General features: G+C 43.3%; 1 protein-coding gene across 6 annotated transcripts in view; it reads right to left on the minus strand.

Annotated features, from left to right (window-relative positions):
* Positions 1 to 18,028, minus strand: part of Tyf (twenty-four) — a 25,110-nt gene continuing 7,082 nt past the window's right edge. For 3 of the 6 annotated variants that reach the window (XM_071781908.1, XM_071781904.1, XM_071781903.1), the window contains 8 exons: positions 11,981 to 12,094; positions 11,533 to 11,895; positions 11,077 to 11,358; positions 9,467 to 9,854; positions 8,851 to 9,312; positions 8,398 to 8,770; positions 6,601 to 8,312; positions 1 to 6,489 (listed from right to left, as the gene is read on the minus strand). In XM_071781908.1, coding sequence (XP_071638009.1) covers positions 6,422 to 6,489; positions 6,601 to 8,312; positions 8,398 to 8,770; positions 8,851 to 9,312; positions 9,467 to 9,854; positions 11,077 to 11,358; positions 11,533 to 11,895; positions 11,981 to 12,073 — 3,741 coding nt within the window. In that variant the 5' untranslated portion in view covers positions 12,074 to 12,094 and the 3' untranslated portion in view covers positions 1 to 6,421. Of the gene's footprint in view, positions 6,490 to 6,600; positions 8,313 to 8,397; positions 8,771 to 8,850; positions 9,313 to 9,466; positions 9,855 to 11,076; positions 11,359 to 11,532; positions 11,896 to 11,980; positions 12,095 to 14,005; positions 14,462 to 18,028 lie in introns of those variants that run through there. The other 3 variants (XM_071781907.1, XM_071781905.1, XM_071781906.1) reach the window with 3 other exon arrangements.

An 18,028-nucleotide genomic window follows, 5' to 3' on the forward strand; every position in this document is an offset into this window, starting at 1 on the left:
TTTCTTTTCGGCAATATCGTTATTATTTACATTATGATATATCGAGATGCAGACGTCAGGATTTTCTTCACATACACTCCGACAATTAATCGTTTTCAACAAAAACCATTTATTCACAGGTCGTAGCCTCTGCGGATGCAAAATAACACGCCAAACTAGCGATCTATCGCTTAGCTTCGGAAAATAATCGCGCGAAGCGCATAGAATGGACATATTCTTATCCTCTCAGGAGAACCGCCTGTTTCGAATCGCCACCCCTTAAACGCGCTAATGACCGCGACGCCTTACCGAAACCACGTTTCGTTGACGCGCGATTGCCGCGAGATTGTTATCATTATAGTCATTTTGGAAGTTTACGTAAAATATCAAAGAGATAATAAGTATCATCCACTGTCTATGGAACTGAGATACGTTATCTCAGCACACTTTTAATAACTAACACCGCTTTACTCACAATATATCTATATATAACAAACAATAATATAAACTTATATTAACTTGCGATGCAACAATTAGGAACAAATGTGTCAATGCGATGGCAGTACGAAGCTAACGCGTCCGGATGTCCATACAAATTATGCGATTATCCAACACAGACTCGTCGAAAGTTAACTTGTCTAATCCACGTAATCCTACTAACTAATGGTTTCACGATGAGGACCGCGAGAGCGATCGCTGCGGAAAGAAGAACCGGATAGGCCACGATAAATCGATCGTCGAGTTCGTACCAGACAAAAATTCAAAAGTTGCGCATGTGTATATGTATATCGGAAATGAATTGTACGCGAATTAAACGGAAAATTTGCGACTCGCTTTAAGGGACCGGTTGAAAACAGGCGACCATATCCCGACATATATATAATATTTATATACGTGCGCCGATCTCTCACATTGTACGTGCATGCGCTTCAAAAAGGAGAAAAGGACGAAGAGAAATAGAGAACGACTCATTCTTTTTTCTTTTATCACAGTATTGCACGCAAAGCTTGTACGAAATCGCAAGTAAGACAGCATAAAGGCCAAATGGCGGACACTACACGCTCTCCTATCTCTCTCTCTCTTTCTCTCTCAGAAACATATCCGCGGGGAGGGTTGGAATTCTCTCGCACAAGTAGCGAAATGTTCAGTCCACTTCCTCGTTCTCCCTCTCTCCCCCTCTCGCTCTCTTTCTCTCTGCCACTCTCATTCATACACACTCCGGCATGTTCTTTCACATTCCATGGCAACGATTCCGAACGACCCTTCACACCCGTGGTCCACGACAGCTTCGGCGTATATCCGACAAGTTATTAACAAAATAATAAGCCACACGTGCGTGTGAATACATCACCTGAGAATAAATCGTGATATATCTTCGCTTTCTTCGATCCCCCCCCCCCCCGGCTTTTTCACGCAAAACGTTACAATTTTCCATCTCGTACGGTAGTGCCTTAACAATCTGTCGTCGTTCAACGGAAAAGATATAGCGCGCAGGCGATAATTCGCTCTTGTCCGGGCTGACGCGGGCCGGATGGCTTCGACGTCTTAATATTAACATCCTAATGGAACGTTAATCTCCTTAAAGAAGCCTCGGAAGAAAGTCGCCCCTCTCCGGATAATTCTGCGAACGCTCGACAATGCGTACAGAGAGAATCGTTGTACTCCCGAGCGATCTGTCGAGACAGATTTAACACGGAGTCTCCGAAGACTCTCGATTCCGAGTAAAATTCGATAAAATAAAAAATAAAAGAGGAAGTTGAAAGCTGTAGATCTTCGCCGAAATTAAACGGACGAAGACGAGACTGCGAGCGATTTTCTTCTCTCTTCGTGTAGCTTCAGCCGCGAAGTCCCGAGAAGAGAGGAGAAAAGTCCAGCGTCGCTTCCACCCCGGAGGGGCGACGAACGCGGGTTTTTGATTTGCCACCCCGGGACGAAGCTCGCCGATGCGATTACGAGACCTCGACAATCAGATATCACCTCGCACACTCGCGAAAGGGGGAAACTTTGGCAACAGACACACTCGCATCGTTAGGGATTTTGCAGCTGGACAGCACAGCCTTTCACGCGCACGCAAGATCCACAGTTCGATATACACAGTATCTCTCACTCTCTCTCTCACTTATTATCTCACTAATAATAGCGGCATTAATTGTAATCTTAATTGGATAATTTTGCCGTAGCGTTGGTAATAATCATACAATGTTATATGATACAGCGTCGTATGTACAATACGAGAGGAGGATCGTTTCGTTATCGAGTAACAAATTGTACAGCGGCGCGGGACCAGCGTTGAGGGGGGGGGAGGGGTAGTCGAATCGATTTCCCTCGAGACCCCGTCGGACGGTTACTTTTGCTCCTCGGTCTGCGTTCCGTCCGGGAACAACGGCTAGCTGGCGCGTGATTTACCTCCCGGAGGTAGTCGCGACACTCGGCTGCCGGGTACATCGGATCCGGATGCATCTCGCGTTTTCGCGCGAGCGAGCGATTAACGGACAGCTGACGCCGGAACAGGGCGACGGGGAAGCGTCTCCGAAAAGATTAAAGGGGCGAAACCTGAGCTAGACTCTCGAGGGCGAAACACCTCCGGCGTTTCCGGGGCGGAAAACACGGTGCGCTACAACAGATTCTGTGAATGAATGGAGATGCAGATCGATGTGAAAGAAAATAAACATATATTTATTCCTTCTCATAAACGCTTATAAACAAAAACAGTAAGGGGGTGGCTGGGGGCTCGGGGGGGGGGGGCGTACAGGTATTCGTGTATAACTTAGCTTTTCTTTCCCTTTTTGTGATTTTTTTCTTCTTTTTTCTCTTTGTTCCGTGTTCGCTCGTCGTTTCTTTCCTTCCTCGTCGTCTCGTCGTTTTTCTCGAGTTGCGTTCTACTCGTCGTTAACCGCCTGATCCTGATCGCGTGATGCAGATCAAAGAGACAAAAGTCGGTCCCGGCCGGTTCCGCAACGAACGTCCGCGCGTTCCCACGCGCGCGCGTGTGTGTGTCCATCGAATGAAGAAAAAAAAAGAGAAAACGTTAATTATGTATACTCTACACGTGCGACACATGGTTGGCGTAGTCGCCACCCCACACTCGCTATGTACACTGTTTTGTTTTGTTTTGTAATGGTCCTATCTTCTTTCTCTTCCTTCTTTTTTTCTTCCTCGCTTAAGTCCTTCTCCACAAGTACATTTGCACTAGTCTTCGCGAACTCTTATCACTTAGCCATTTGAACCGGTCAACATGGCACAGGCTGAGACTGCATTCAGTTGCATTTAAGGCGAGTGGAGCACCTGACTCTGTTTCTTTTATTTTTTTTTTCGTTTTTCTTTTTGAAATTGTAGTTCCTTCGCGTGTCGAGTCGAAGTAGCTCGGAAAAAGAGGTATCCGTCCGTGAGCAGGCGATTCAGTCAAAGTAATAACTGCGAGATCGTTCACGAGTGTGCAGCGTGTCGAGGTGTGATGTGATATGTGTGTGTGTACACGTAAAATAAAAATAAAAAGGAAATAAAGGGTAAAAAAAGAAAAGAAATCGACCAGTACATTCTCCGTTGGAGCAACATACGCGGGGAGGGAAAGAATCTGGGAGAAGCACGAGGAGTTTAAAAGAAAGTTCTCTTCGTGGAAACGAGTGGAAAGGCGGCTCTCGCGATTGCACTTTTGGAATGTAACGTCGACATCGGCAACTGAATGTAAAACGTGATAATTGGGGGGAAAAAAGAAGGAAGGGATAAGTGAAGGCGTCTGGCACAGTCAACGTAACGTCGGAAACGTGTCTCCCGCGAAGTTGCCCTTTAAAAAGGGGGAGGGGAAAAGGAAAGAGACCCTTCGGGACACTTCGTCAAGTCCGTAACGGATATTTTAGCTGCCGCTTACGGTCGTACCTTTTTTTCCGAGTTACTCTTTGATACGCGCGATAAACGCTTGCGTCGTACAATTAAATATCTCGATTTCTCGCTTATCTCGAAAGCTGTACCTCCAGCTGGAACTATCTCCTACATACTGGACAAAAACATGAAAATTATCAACGGAGCACGACTATCTTTTTTTTCGTTTTTACACAATTTTGATATCTTCGCAAAGAAAGAACGATATATAACAAACTTGACCAATATTAATTCATTAATCATAATTAACTCGCGTTATAATACTATAGTACACTTTCATGCTTCCATATGAAAACTTATCTATGATAATTTGTTTTTTTTATCATTACCTATGAAGGCGATAAGTTTCCACGATTCGCATCCCACTCATTCTGTTCTTTCATATAGACGTATGAGACTGCTGTACGAAGGTTTTATTCTCGTATTGAACGACGTTGTTTTTTCGCAATGCGAAAAACAACGTCAATAATAAAATCATAACGATTATTTAGAATGTGTTTTCGCGCCCCGACGACAAGAGGTGGTGAGTCGCGAAACGAATTGAAAGATGCAACTAAAGTTAGCTTTTAAACGCAAAGGGGTTATTTTAATATTTAATCCGTTCAGTAATATTCGGAGCACGATACCGCGGACCTCTGCAGTGTCCCCTGAGGTTTACAGAAGTACATATAGACTTATATTTAAAAACCGTATAATTACAGTAGTTAAAAGCAGCATTACATGCGTTATTATTTCTCTTAGGCTCAATTTTTTTGTTGTTTAGGCATTTACAGGCATACGAATTTAAGATACGGCTTATATATCTTTTCTTTTTCTTTTTCACCTCCAGTTTAATTGAAAAGATTTAAGAGATCCACCCCCCCGTATATATACTTCCGTTTATATTACAGCGCGTATATGCTTTCATCTACATATACCTCATCGAAATGGTAACGCGTGCACGTTTTCTTCTTACGCCTGTAAATTAAACGCCTCGGAAAACAAGGAAGGAAAATGCAAGAGAATCCCCGCACGTTTCAGAAATTGACGGATCGTCGTTTGTTGGTAAAGATAAATTCGACGAAACGAAAGCTTAGGAACTGGGAACGTATCTCGCGTGTGTGGAGCTTTAAGTGAAAGTCGAGTTACCTTTAATGAGCAAACGATACGCATTAATACAGTGCACACGGATTACCTTCGTGCATTCCCGGGGCAATGCCTCCTACCTCAAATCGAACAGCAATCTCACCCTCATTATCACCCGATCACGGTCTACATGAAATTAACGCACACACGCATTCACACCATTGTATATTTACTTATGATCACAAGCATCTTCTTATAATTATCATTACGAATAGTTATCAGTTATTTTTTATTAAATAAGCAAGTCTGTGTAAAAATTTAACGTTTTTGCGATTCATTCAGCATTCTTCACAGACATTTGACCAGATTTTGAGCTTTCTTTGACGAAACTCAGTTAGTGACCATCTTGTTTTTTTTTCCCCCTATTATTTTAAGCTATCGAATGCTCCACAACTGGAAGAAGCAGCCACTCTGAGTTCTAAGTCGACCACGCTACTTCGATATATTACACACAACCGCGCATTTACATCTCTTTCATTTACAGTCGTCTTAATTTGTATTTATCGAGTAAAGTACAATATCTGTATATATTCTGACCTTCGTCATATTTCGACTCACCGATCATAACCCGTTGGTTCATAATCTTCCATGATGTCGATTTAAAGATCGTCTCAGTTCGAGAGTTCGAAACTACTTACAGACGGTTTACGATACTTCTGATAGATTTCTCGACTCGATGTGATTAGTGCAGGCTTCTTCAACACTTTTCCATTGACTTGCCTAAAGATTCGTGACTTCAAAGGCACCAGGAGATACCACTGTCGATGGACGAGATTCTTCCATCGAGGCTCGCCTCTCACGGTAGACCTGGTTATTACAAGTCCATATCTCTCTGCGTAGCGTTTTCTTCCAAGCACTTCTTACAATTGTACACCGATTATACAAACCAAGACAATCTTCAAAAAATTTATAGAGATGTCTGACGTATATACACGCGTGGCTCGTACGCTGGAAGTTCCCTGCACTCAAAGAAACAAAGATACATCTTTCTCCCAAGAAAGAGGATGTTTTCCGATCAAACGTTCCTAATTGTCAATACTGAAGTTCTGCGACTGTCACCATCGTTGGAAATTTAGCAAGTACAATGTACATTACTTGGAATATACACTTTATCCTTTTTTCCCCTTCGTTTTTGTTGACTGATTATATGTACATTGCTATTATTATCTCTTGAGGCACACTTTGCACCACTCAGCTTCACCGATCTCGCGCGTTGACACAGCGATCTTGACGTTCGACTCGAAGAAGCAAGATTCTCCGAACGAACTTTAACCGTCCCGAAAGGAGCAACCGTGCACGTAGCACGTAGGAGTACTTGGTCTCGCGTATCAACGTGACCGAGACTCATCAAACTAACTATTTGCAATGGAAGTGGTTTACCAGTACAAAAGTTACTGTCATTGCCTATTGCCTTCGTCGCGTCGAAAACTTTCTAACTTCACTGTCCGCTGTAAAACTGTATACGGCCGGTTGTCACTGGCATTTCTCTCATGACAGCGTCCCATGCTATTGACAAAAAGAAGAAACAAGAGCAGTGAGTACAAGGAATAAGCAAGATAGTAGGAACGGCGCATTGAATAACTCGGTTAAGCTCGGAAATGCTATGGTGTATCTTACCTAAGCCAACGAACGACACGATCTTATCGTGGTTGTACGTCTGCACATTCAGTTCTTCCTCGGGCGCTACGTAGAGCATAGAGAAATCTTCCTTAGGCGGGTGAAACTTCTCCATGATTCCGGGTGGCGGTGGAGGCGGCGGTGGCAGATACGTGGGTGGCGCGAATCTGGTGGGATAGCTCATGTACGGCAACGGTTGCACCATGACCGGATGCACAGGCGTCACGGGATGAGCGTTCGGCTGCTGCATGTGATAATTGGACGAGAACTTGTCGTATCTCACGGGTTTCTCGGCGAACAACGGCGGATTCCTCTCGAAATTGTTGGGCGGCGGTTTATTGACGAGCGGCGGTATGGCCGGGGAAAAAGCCGGATTCGCCGTGATCGTCGGAGTCGCCTCCTCGTTGCCGTTATCCTCCGAGAGCAGCAACTCGTTTATCTCGAAGCCGAACGTGAGTTCCGTCGGCAGATTGTTGTTCTTCGCGATGTCCGAGGAAGTTTCGTCCAACAGGATCACCGCGGGTCTAGGAGTCGAACTCTTCGTCTGCTGCGTCTCCGCGGACGGTCTTTGCGACTGGTCCTTATCGGACTGCGCGTTCGGCGACTTCGTCTTCTTGCTTTCCACGTCGTCGCGCTGCTGATTATCTTGTTTCGAGTTTTGCGGTTGACAGACTCCCACTTTCGCATCGTGCTTCATCGTGGTGTTCTGATACTCCTTCGCGATCCTCGCTGTCCTTGGATCGCTGCTAGTCGTCTTGTTACTTCCAGATTCAGATTCAACGCTCTGCGAGTCCTGCGTAGGTTTCGCAGTTTTCAACTTCTGCGCGTCCGCGCCGTCGTGCGACGCGCACGTTGGATTAGTCTTGCTCTCGGACTGCGGGACGTCGGTATTATGCGATTTCTTGACTGCCTCCTCGTGATAAGAAGACGCAGGCTTTTTAACGTGTTGCTCTTCGTACATTCCCTGAGTTTGTACATTTTGATTACTGTGTACGTAATTCCTACGAGGGCGAGGATTGTTGACTCGTGGAAACGTAACAGAATCTTTATTGTTGACGGTGCAATTAGGATTGTTATCGGTATCGACTGGATTATAATTCATCGTTGTACTATTATTGTATCTTGGCGTTACGGCGTTTATCGCGGTAGTCTCGTTTGAATTCGGGCTGTAATTGCTACAACTCGCATGTTTCTGTTCCTTGTGTTCTGTTGCTTGCGTTAGGCTTTCGTGCATCTTCTCGATATCTTGCACATATTTAAACACTTGGATGTTCTTATTGATGGCCTCTTCCTGAGCTTCGGCTTTCTTTCGATCTGACGAATTTTTCATCTTCGTCAGAGTCGGCGAAAGTGGCTTCTCGAAAGCCAGACCCAGACTCGCTGCTGCATGGTTCGATTGGGCCTGTTGCTGCCTAGCTTTCCTCTCCGAATGCTGCAACTCGTCTAGACTCGGATAATAATCTTGAGGCACTTTATCCGGTTCTGAAGGAGTCTTGGGTGGAACACTGGGCCACGACGACGTGTTTAGCATGGCGGACATGGTCAGATTGTGTGTCATGTTGATGGTAGCCATGCGCGCTATGTCCGCGTAACTCGCCTGCGGAGTGCCGCCCGACGATGTTGCAACTTTGGCCAAATTGTGCTTTGAGGTGTTCGATGTAACCGGCAACGAGTGAACTGAATCCAAATCGCTACTATCTGCCGATTTGTCGCTGCAAGGAATTACAACATATTTGAACATTATAATCTTTAAGTGTCGAATCATCTGTTACAAAATATGCAAAACTGTCTAATTACCTCGGAGGCATGCTGCTAGCCGATTTTCTTCGGAGTTCGGGAGAAAGAGGTGTCCTATAGTCGTTAGAGAATCCTCTGGAATTCTGGAGATACGATCCTGATGTCGTCAGGTTTTGCGCCCTGCCGCCACTGGAGCTTCTTCTTTGTTTCTTGCTCTTTTTCTTTTTCGTAACTACCAGAAATTCCGTCTCGTGCTCCGGTTCCGGATTAATCTTTTTGTTGGAATTACGACGGCTCGTGTAATCTTCTCCCGTGTCATTGCAATATATCGACTGACCTTCCTCTGTCCCCCAGGATCGCCTGTCGCCTCGACTATCAACTGTCGCATCTCCGGTGCTTCTTTGTTTCGGACGTCGCAATGCTATATTTACGCCTATCATTATAAAAACAGTATAATATTAAGAAAGATACATATAAATCATGTCTAAAAGCTGTATATATACACACACATACCGTGTTGACTGGACACGCTGCTGGCACCGCTGGAACTAACACTTTTCTCCGTCGTGAGATCCTCTAATTTTGTCTTCGAGATCTCTTCCAGGGAATTAGATTTTTTTAACTTGGAAGGCAACTGTTCTCTCTTTGTATCCTTCTCCCTGGTTCTCGGTTTTGTGCCGGAACTAATCTTCACTCTAACGGGATTACCGGTCTTTCCCTTTTTGCTCTTGGATTCCTTATTCTCAATGAAGTTAATTAGACTGTCGATATCTTCGACGATATCCTTACGATGGCCTTCGACATTTTCGGCATTGTAAACTTTGACATTGTGTTCCTGAGTGTGTTTTCTCCTAGGCTTCTTCCGTTCACCGTTATATGTCTGCACAGCATTTCCGTTTTCGTCTAACGACTTCTTCTCCCCCGACACGGATGGATCTTTCATCGTGATGTGCTGCGTTGTATACCTGGGACCTTCTGTGTGCAAGTCACATATTTCAATTTGCAATAAATAACTCTATTAATTTTGAGACTCGGATAAAACACACGTACATTCTAATGCATCCATAGAAAAATCTTTCAAAAGTTTAAGCATCATATGAAGGACATTAAATTAAAGTGTCATTCTTACCCATTGTTATATTTTGCGTTTGCCAAGATGCCGGCATCACGGAGCATAAACTAGGTACGATTTTGCTCTGGCTAGTGCTAGAACCATTTGAAGCCCCACCTATACTGCATTTTACGCTGTTGTGTGGTTGAAACAATGCCCCTGTCACCTCTGTACCATTAACAGACATTTTTGATTTCTCTTGCTTATGATCACGTATAGGAAACTCTATAGTGGTGTCCACAGGTGTCTGTGTTATATCGAAAGTTGCTCGTGTGACATAATGGATCGGTTTGCGCGGTTCGATAATTTTCAATTCGGTCCCTTCATCATTTTCAGTGTCTAACGAGCGAGGCCTCTGAATCCCACTTGCCGTAGATCCTACATTTCTTTCACTGATAGCACCTACCTACAATACACAAAAAATTGTATCCTTCTAAATGTCGCCTTTCTGCCTTCAAACTAATTTCTTTGTATAAAAACAGAAAATAATATTTCCTACATGGAAAAAAATGATATTATATCAACAGCAGTGTAATCGAGATGAAATCTATTGATGCAACATCAATATTAATGAACAAAAAATATCAGATAGTTGTTTTAATAAATTTAAATATTTGACCCAATAATATCCAATTGAATTAACTATTTATGTTTGTAGCAGCCCGTGACGTCGACGTTTAATTAAAGCAACTTTTTTTTTTAATTGACCAATATTTTTTTCCGTGCATTATTAAAATATAATATTGAAGTAAAAAACATTAAAATATTTATATGTATACGGAATAAATGGTCTCTTAAAATTTAACAAAAAATAATAATTGTACAATTTGACTCTTTAAATTGTTTTGTAATTGTTTTCTCTTATTTATTAACCTTTCAATACCACATGTACGTCATGTGTCATTCCCATGCCATTTAAAACCTATTAAATATTGAAAAAATCGTTTTTATTCCAGAGAATAGATCCCCTCTAAAAAAAGGCTTTGCAATAAAAAGAATATCTCTCAGTGATGATATGAATCGTTGATCGGCTTTCGAGCAGCAAAAAGTTATTAACAAAAGTTACTAACAAACACGAATGACCCATGTGTAGCTTTTGAAAAAGTTTTTTTTCACAAACAAGCGAACATTATTTTCCAATATATTTTCACTTATTAAATATTTCAACATATAAATATAATTTGAATATAAATCAAAAATAAATATAAAAATGACAAAAATTTTCAATAAAAATACATAAATAACGCTATCAATTTTTTTTATTTTAAAACAATTTTTATATAACTCAAAAAATTTTCTTTTCAAGTTTTATGTATATTTGAAAAATTCTTATATATAACCGATAGTATCCGTATAATGCCGAGATTACTACAAAAGAAATAGTAAAATTTGTAATAAAATTTACATTAAAATTTAACGAAAATGTCTCTTCGTATATCAATTAGCTTTGAAAGGCAAATTACCGAGAGAATCTTGCCACGAAAACTCCTCTAATAGAATCGGAATCGGTTAAACTATAAGTCCTACATATCACTATAAAACTACAAAAAGACGCACAGTACAGATATATGCAGAAGGTATCACAACTCTAAGAGGCTAAGGATCAATTAGCACAAATGATATTTTACCTCAACATCACCCAAATCGATGACCATGTAATCCGATTTATATTCCGGGGGTGGATTATCTGACTCCAGCATTTCATTTGTTCCGTATTTTCCTTTGCTGGCTCGTTTCTCTCGTGTTTCAGATTCTCCCTCGCCTGAACTACCAGCGGTGTCTCTTTTCAATTCCTTTTTCTCTTTCTCCTTCTCCTCTTTCTTTGTACTGGTGTACGATGGTTTGTCTAGAGACTTGGATTTTTCCTTATTGGTCCAATCATAAGCTGACCGTTCCTCGTAGAAGCTCTTCTTCACAAACAGATAAGAAAATTGCCAATATGTTGCTTACATTCTCATCAAAGTTACAATATTATGACAATGAAATGTCTTTCAAAAAAAATTTTTATTTAATTTATTACATGCACTAATAAAACATAGACATTTATATTTATGAATATTATTATTAATTCTAATGATAAATACCTTCTTATCGAATGTTAGATCTAAATTAGCCAAAGAAGCAAGGTTATGCGATGCATTTACATTCGACGGTAATGATCCACCTTCTCTCTGTCTAGCAGAGACACTGGGTCCTGTGTATTTTTTATTCTTCCTCCTACTACTTCCGTAAGTATGACACGAACTAGACGTCAGATAAGCAAAACTACTATCGAATTCCGAAGCTATAGGCTGCGCTAAATTCTGCAATGATCCGCCGTGTGTCAAACGCTCGGACACAGACTCCCGTTTATGCCTCCTGCGATTTGAGCCCGGAAGACAGCGTGAATTAGATATCACTCTACGGCCTTCCTCAGTCTCGTCCGCTTCTGCCTCTTGCAAAAGTTCCTACAAAGCACACATATCAATCTATACATATCTTAACACAATAGCATTTTTATGTTCAATACATAAGTTCAAAGCCCGTACGTACTTTAAAAAGATTAGACTTTCCTTCCCGATCTTTCGGACGTTTGTATGTTATAGCTTCATCCAGTAAAGCCCGTAACTCATTATCATTTAGCATAGACAGGGTTGGTGGTTCCTCCTAAAAATGAGAACAACTGAAAAAATTACATTATTTACGCAAGATTGCAGAAACTGCACTGTACTGATTACATTCTCGTAGAGCTTTCCTATTTATCTTAGCCAAAGTAAATACACTTTAAGAGTAAGTTATTAAGGTTCCTAAAGTTCTCTGCTATTTAAACATCACCGTCTGATGTCTACATTCTTAATTTTAATAGAAAATACATTGCGGAAAACATGTATTATCTACATTGTCACATCGTTAAAATAGTTTTGCGATAGGAATTAATTCGTACGCGAGCTGGATAAGAACATATGTATTGGCAGATCCCTAGAGAGTGAATTTAAGGTTTCTCTTATTGGATCTGTGTAAAGCCGATTCTACAATACGTCGCAAACGATGGCAACTGCTAGTTGAAAAGTGTTATTTCTGATTGCCGATTGCCCAGTTACTGTCGCCAAAAAAAGTTAAAAATTCGCCAACTCTCTTTTGACAACCGCAATTGACAAGTGCAACGTGGAAATAACATTTTTCAACTAGCAGTTACCATCGTTCATATATATATAATTATATATATGTAGGTCCAGAAGTATGTTCCGGGACTTTTATTTTTTACATCGGTATATTCCAGGACATTTGGCAGTTTCCAGGACTGTCCTGGAAAAAATTCATGTCCTACGGCACGTTTCGGGACAATTTTTTGAATCTGATTACATATATATGCGTTATATTCCAGGACTGTACATTTCAAAAAACGTAAACAGTCCCGGAACATACCTCTAGACCTACATATATATATATATATATATATATATATATATATATATATATACATATATAACTTATGTATGTTTTAAAAAGATATATGTATACATATGTGTATATATTATATTATATGTATGTACATATATCTTTTTACATAAATAATAATATATGCATAATATATTCATGCGCCATTCCCAAAACGCTAGGTAAACAATCAATCTGATGCAATTCGATCGCAATTTTGATTCTCAATAAGACCCTCTTAACCATGCCAACATAACCAATTAGCCTGTCCACAAATGGAAAGCAGTTGAAACAGATTCCACTATTCCACATGGAATCATACACAGCTCGTACACGCGGCAATAGTGTCAAAAATAAAATGCGTCGAGATACGCGTGCCGTTATCGTCGCTCCGACTGAAACTCCAGATTTTATCCAGCGCGATTATACCGGGTGCGGAAAAAGCGCGCACGCACTCGAGCACGCTCCGAGAGTTACACGTTACGTTCGTTCGCATACGGGAAACTCGATAGTGTCCGAAAACGAGAGAGACGGACAAACAACCGACGGACAAAGCGTCGAAAAGGCGAAAACGGAGACGGTGGGGAACGCGGGGGGGCGGGAGGGAGGGTGAGACGGAGAGCGGGCGAAACGAGGGGAGGCGAAGGGAGATCTCGGGACAACGATACAACGTTGGTTCGGCGAACTCGCCGAACGTTCAATGACATGACGAGAATCGTCACGGAGTCCCAATTTCTTATGCAGGGTGTTGTGCGTGCGCGAGAGAGAAAGAGACAGAGAGATGACGATTTACGTAGTAAATCGACGACCGCCGTCGTCGGGGACGGTGCGGAAGCCGCGGAGTCCGATCCGCGGGCCATTCGTGTGATCGATAGCGCTCCAGCGATTAGCTAATTAAGACACGAACTCCGAGACAGAAAGAAAAGATAGAGCGGAGAGACACAGACAGAGACAGAGAAAGAGGGAAAGAGAGAGAGAAAGAGAGAGAGAGAGAGAGAGAGAGAGGGAGGGAGAAAGAGAGAGAGAGAGAGACAGAGAGAGAGAGAGAGAGAGAGAGAGAGAGAGAGAGAGAGAGAGAGAGAGAGAGAGAGAGAGAGAGAGAGAGAGAGAGAGAGAGAGAGTGATATCAGGGTGACTTACGATTTACGACGGAAGGCGGTGGAGAAAAAAATCCGCTGGGCAATGCCGGCACACGGAATTCGTATTTTTAGAGGACACACGGACGGCCGGGTTCGCTCGTTCGCTTCGCGATCGCACTTTCGCGGACTCGGCCGACTTCTCGCGGTCGCGCCGCCGCTGCTTTTTCAACACGCGAGCGGACGAACGTCGCGCATCCCGGAGCCCGTGGACGGAGCTCCCCGGGCTCTACGTGCACGGGCGGCGTCGTCGCCTTCACGAACGGAGGAGCAACGTCGTCGTTGTCGTCGTCGTCTTCGTCGGCCGATACGGCGGGGTCCCCCGGTTTTTGAAAGCTACTGCGACGAGCGGGCGCGGCGCGCTCTTCCCAGCATGGCCGCCGCCATTACACTGAGAGCACGGTTCGGCCCAGGGGCGTAAGAAGATTGGGGGGGCGCCACGCGGCCTCACCGAAACCGAAATAGCTCTCGTTCCGCTCCTTTTCGCGCTCTCTCTCTCTCTCTCTCTCTCTTTCCCTCCTCCGTCGCGCTACCGTATCGATAATTCGCGAATGAAAACGGAGTGGAAACAAAGGAACAAAAACAAAAAACAAAAGCACGCGTTTTATCTCGATTTTCAACGCGAGGATTTCGAAGAGATTGGAGCGATCGAGAGTTTCGGGTTCGCGCTCCGAAGAAAATAAATCTTCGTTCCCGCCGTGCGTCGCGAGCGAAACGTGTACGAATCGTTGTCGTGCGTCCGCGGCGACGAAATCTGATTTGTCACGGAACACGGAACGGGACGGCACGCTCTTGTTCGCGACGATCACGCGTGCGTACTCGGGCGAGTCCTCTGTTTGGAGGATCGTGCGTGTACGTATATACGTACAGATGTGCACGCGATGGCTGTCCGGGATTGAGAATCGGACGGCCGCACGCACTCGGCCCTAAATATACGTTCTTTGTCGAATTTCGCGACGAGAATCCACGCGAGACAATATCCCTTTCTTCCGGCGATCGTATCAAGACTTTTTTTTCTGTACGCTCGTAACGCGAATCGCGGCTCGACGTTGCTCTCCCCGCAGAGAGCGAAACTCGATAAACATCTGTCATCGAGATGTGAAAAATGTGCAAGGATGCCCCATATTCTGTGGCGAGCGCGTGTCGATTCGCGATCGACGAGCTATTATTCGAAAAAATAATAGCGCAACCGGCGCGAACCGACCGTTCCGGAGTTTATCGCGTCGATGAATCACGTCGGATTTATCTTCGCCAATGTTGTGCGGCGTGGAATCCAAAATAATGAAAAGCCGAGCTATTTTGCCGTGTCATGCCTTCCGGCATGATGCAGTCCGCTCCATTGCGTCCATCTTTTTTTTAAAAGCTTCATTATCACTCGCACGGACTTATATATCTGTTGTATCTTTGTTTTTTGAAGCATCCGAGAGTGCCCGGTTTTTTAACACTTTTCAATCGAAAGATCGGCCCGGAGAAAAACATAAGCAGTAAAAAACTTGAGCAGTAAGCAAATTGACCAATGGCTATCTTAAAGGCCATCGCACGTAACAAAGTTTTAGTCATAATCGTATAAGGACGTAAGAAAATAGACCAATCACAGTCAATTATTCTCCTTGAGCTCGAAGAATAATCGAGTGTGATTGGTATATTTTCTTACGGCCTTACGATAATGACTAAAACTTTGTTACGTGCAATGGCCTTAAGTTTTTAAGAATACTTGAAATTTGCTCATTGCTTGAGTCTTACTGCTTAAGTTTCTCTAAAGGCCCGGGTAGAAAAACTTAAACAGTAAGACGTAAGCGATAAAAAAATCAACGGTACTGATTCGCTACCGCTTACGTTAGGTCTTAAGTTCTAGACTGTATGATTGGCTGATTTGCTTACTGCTTAAGTTTTTCCAAGTGCCATGGGCCCTAACTTGTAGCGTTTTCTACCGGAAAAACTAGTGCAACACTGGTGCGCAATGAGTGCAATTTTATTGCTCCAACGTGAAAATTAGGTCACATATTTTCAGTGTTTAATTTGACAAATTTTTGTCAGTGCGTTAGCACCAGTGTTGCACTAGTAAGTTTTCCCAGTAAAAAACGCTATAAGAAGATCGAGAATTGAAATCGATAGAATCTCGACTCGACATGCGTTACTTTTTCCCCTCAGTGTTGTAGATACGAGAAAATATGCCTCACACCAAACGTCGCGGTTATAAAGATCTGTTTTTTTTTTTAATACTTTGTAAGAAAAAGAAAATTTCGGAGTATAAAAACTGCGGCGTCGCCGATTGCAACGCCGATCTCGGGGACGTCGCCGCGCGATCAGCCGACGGTCGCGCCGTATACGGAGTCCCAGTTCTAATCGTCACGTCCCGAGAGCGTGTGCGTTCGCGGCCGATATTAGGCCGTGCCGTTTTTTTTTTTCGCGAGTTGATGTCCGTCGATCGCGCCTTCTGCGCGACGCGACGAGGCGCGTTCGCACGTGGCAACTAAAGACTCCCGAAGACGGTATCGGCGAATCGGTGGGGGGGGCTGGCCGAAGACTCGCGGAGTCGACGTCGCGACTCACCTTCCACGACATAAATGATAATGGTAATTAGTTTACGAGCCTCGCGCGATAGCGCCCATTATTGAATGGTAATTGATGAGCGCGTCGTGTTGTAAGGGAGCATTTGCATGAGACCGGTTAAAAAGGCAAGGCTGAATGGGATCTTTCAATCGAAGGTGAAACGAACGATTAAACTTGACTTAAAAAATGTGCATCGTCTCCGGAATATGTGAATTGGAAAAGAAAGCAGAAAAAAAACAGTGCGCGAATAACCGCGGAATTCGTTGACTAATTGAAACTACTTGTAGCTTCGTCGAAGCTTCATTACCCGTTTTGGTTCAAAATCGGTAATCGGGAAAATCATAGAGTTACAAAGATCGCGATTACGTAATCTCTAGAAGGATGAAAAATCGACCTTGATTCATCTGGTGCATCGCGTAACGATCGAGCGGCTTGGCCCTTATCTTTTTCGATAAAGACGAAAATGATAAGCGTGAAAGGAGCGGCGAACAATAATGAGGGAGAAAAATAAGAGACGGAGGGGTAATAAAAACAAGGTACACAACGAGGCTATAATTAACGAACCAAGGAGATGAGTAATCTTCTAAGGGACGGGGAGGGGAGAGGAAACATGACAATGCTTCTTTCCGACGGTGTTATTAATCATAAATAGAATGTAAACGTTTAACAGTTTAATAAATATGCGTACCCGGTATACAAATTGCGCAAATTTGCGAAATAGGTCTGTACATTAATTTCTCGTTTTCCGTCGCGTCCCTCGGCATAATTCGGTCCTCAATCCACCGCCCTCGGCCACTCTATCGATTTCGCGTAAATTCGGCACAATATAGCACCGATCTTTATTACGCAATACTCGTAAATCAAGAATCGAAGGCGGCGCTCCGATGGGGGACGTTCAAGCTCGCGATCGGATTGCCTAATTGCCCGAAAGAAATCGCGCCGAGCTAATCGAACGCCGAAAAGGGGTATTGAGAACGTATTTGCGCGCGACGCGTCCTCGCTCTATCGAGGGCCAGCACGGCCATTTCAGGAGCGTAACCTCAGGAATGTGTCCTCAAATCGCGATGGAGATCCGCGCGACGTGAGATTCTCTAACAAAAAAAAAGAGGATAGACGACGACCCCTCACCTTTCGACGCGATTTGTGGATTTCGAGACCGATAACGAACGCGCAAATTTTTCACCGCATTAAAATAAGGGGAGATGAATATAGCGTGTGAAATATTTGCGCACTATCTTAATTTAAATTTGTTCGTCTCACGTTACAATATCGATACCGTGTCCCGATATTCTATTTTAGAATATTATTTTATTTAGAACGAGAAAAACGCTAGCGACGGAAGACATACAAAATTCGATTTACTAAATAGATATAAATAATTCGGTGACGCGAATGGAAATCGTTCGTTTTCGGAGAGAAGATCGTGATCCAAAATAACATCGTCGGAAACGAATTAATCGAACACCTGACCAGT

This window comes from Temnothorax longispinosus, chromosome 6 (genome assembly GCF_030848805.1).
Source record: "Temnothorax longispinosus isolate EJ_2023e chromosome 6, Tlon_JGU_v1, whole genome shotgun sequence".
Lineage (NCBI taxonomy): Eukaryota > Metazoa > Arthropoda > Insecta > Hymenoptera > Formicidae > Temnothorax > Temnothorax longispinosus.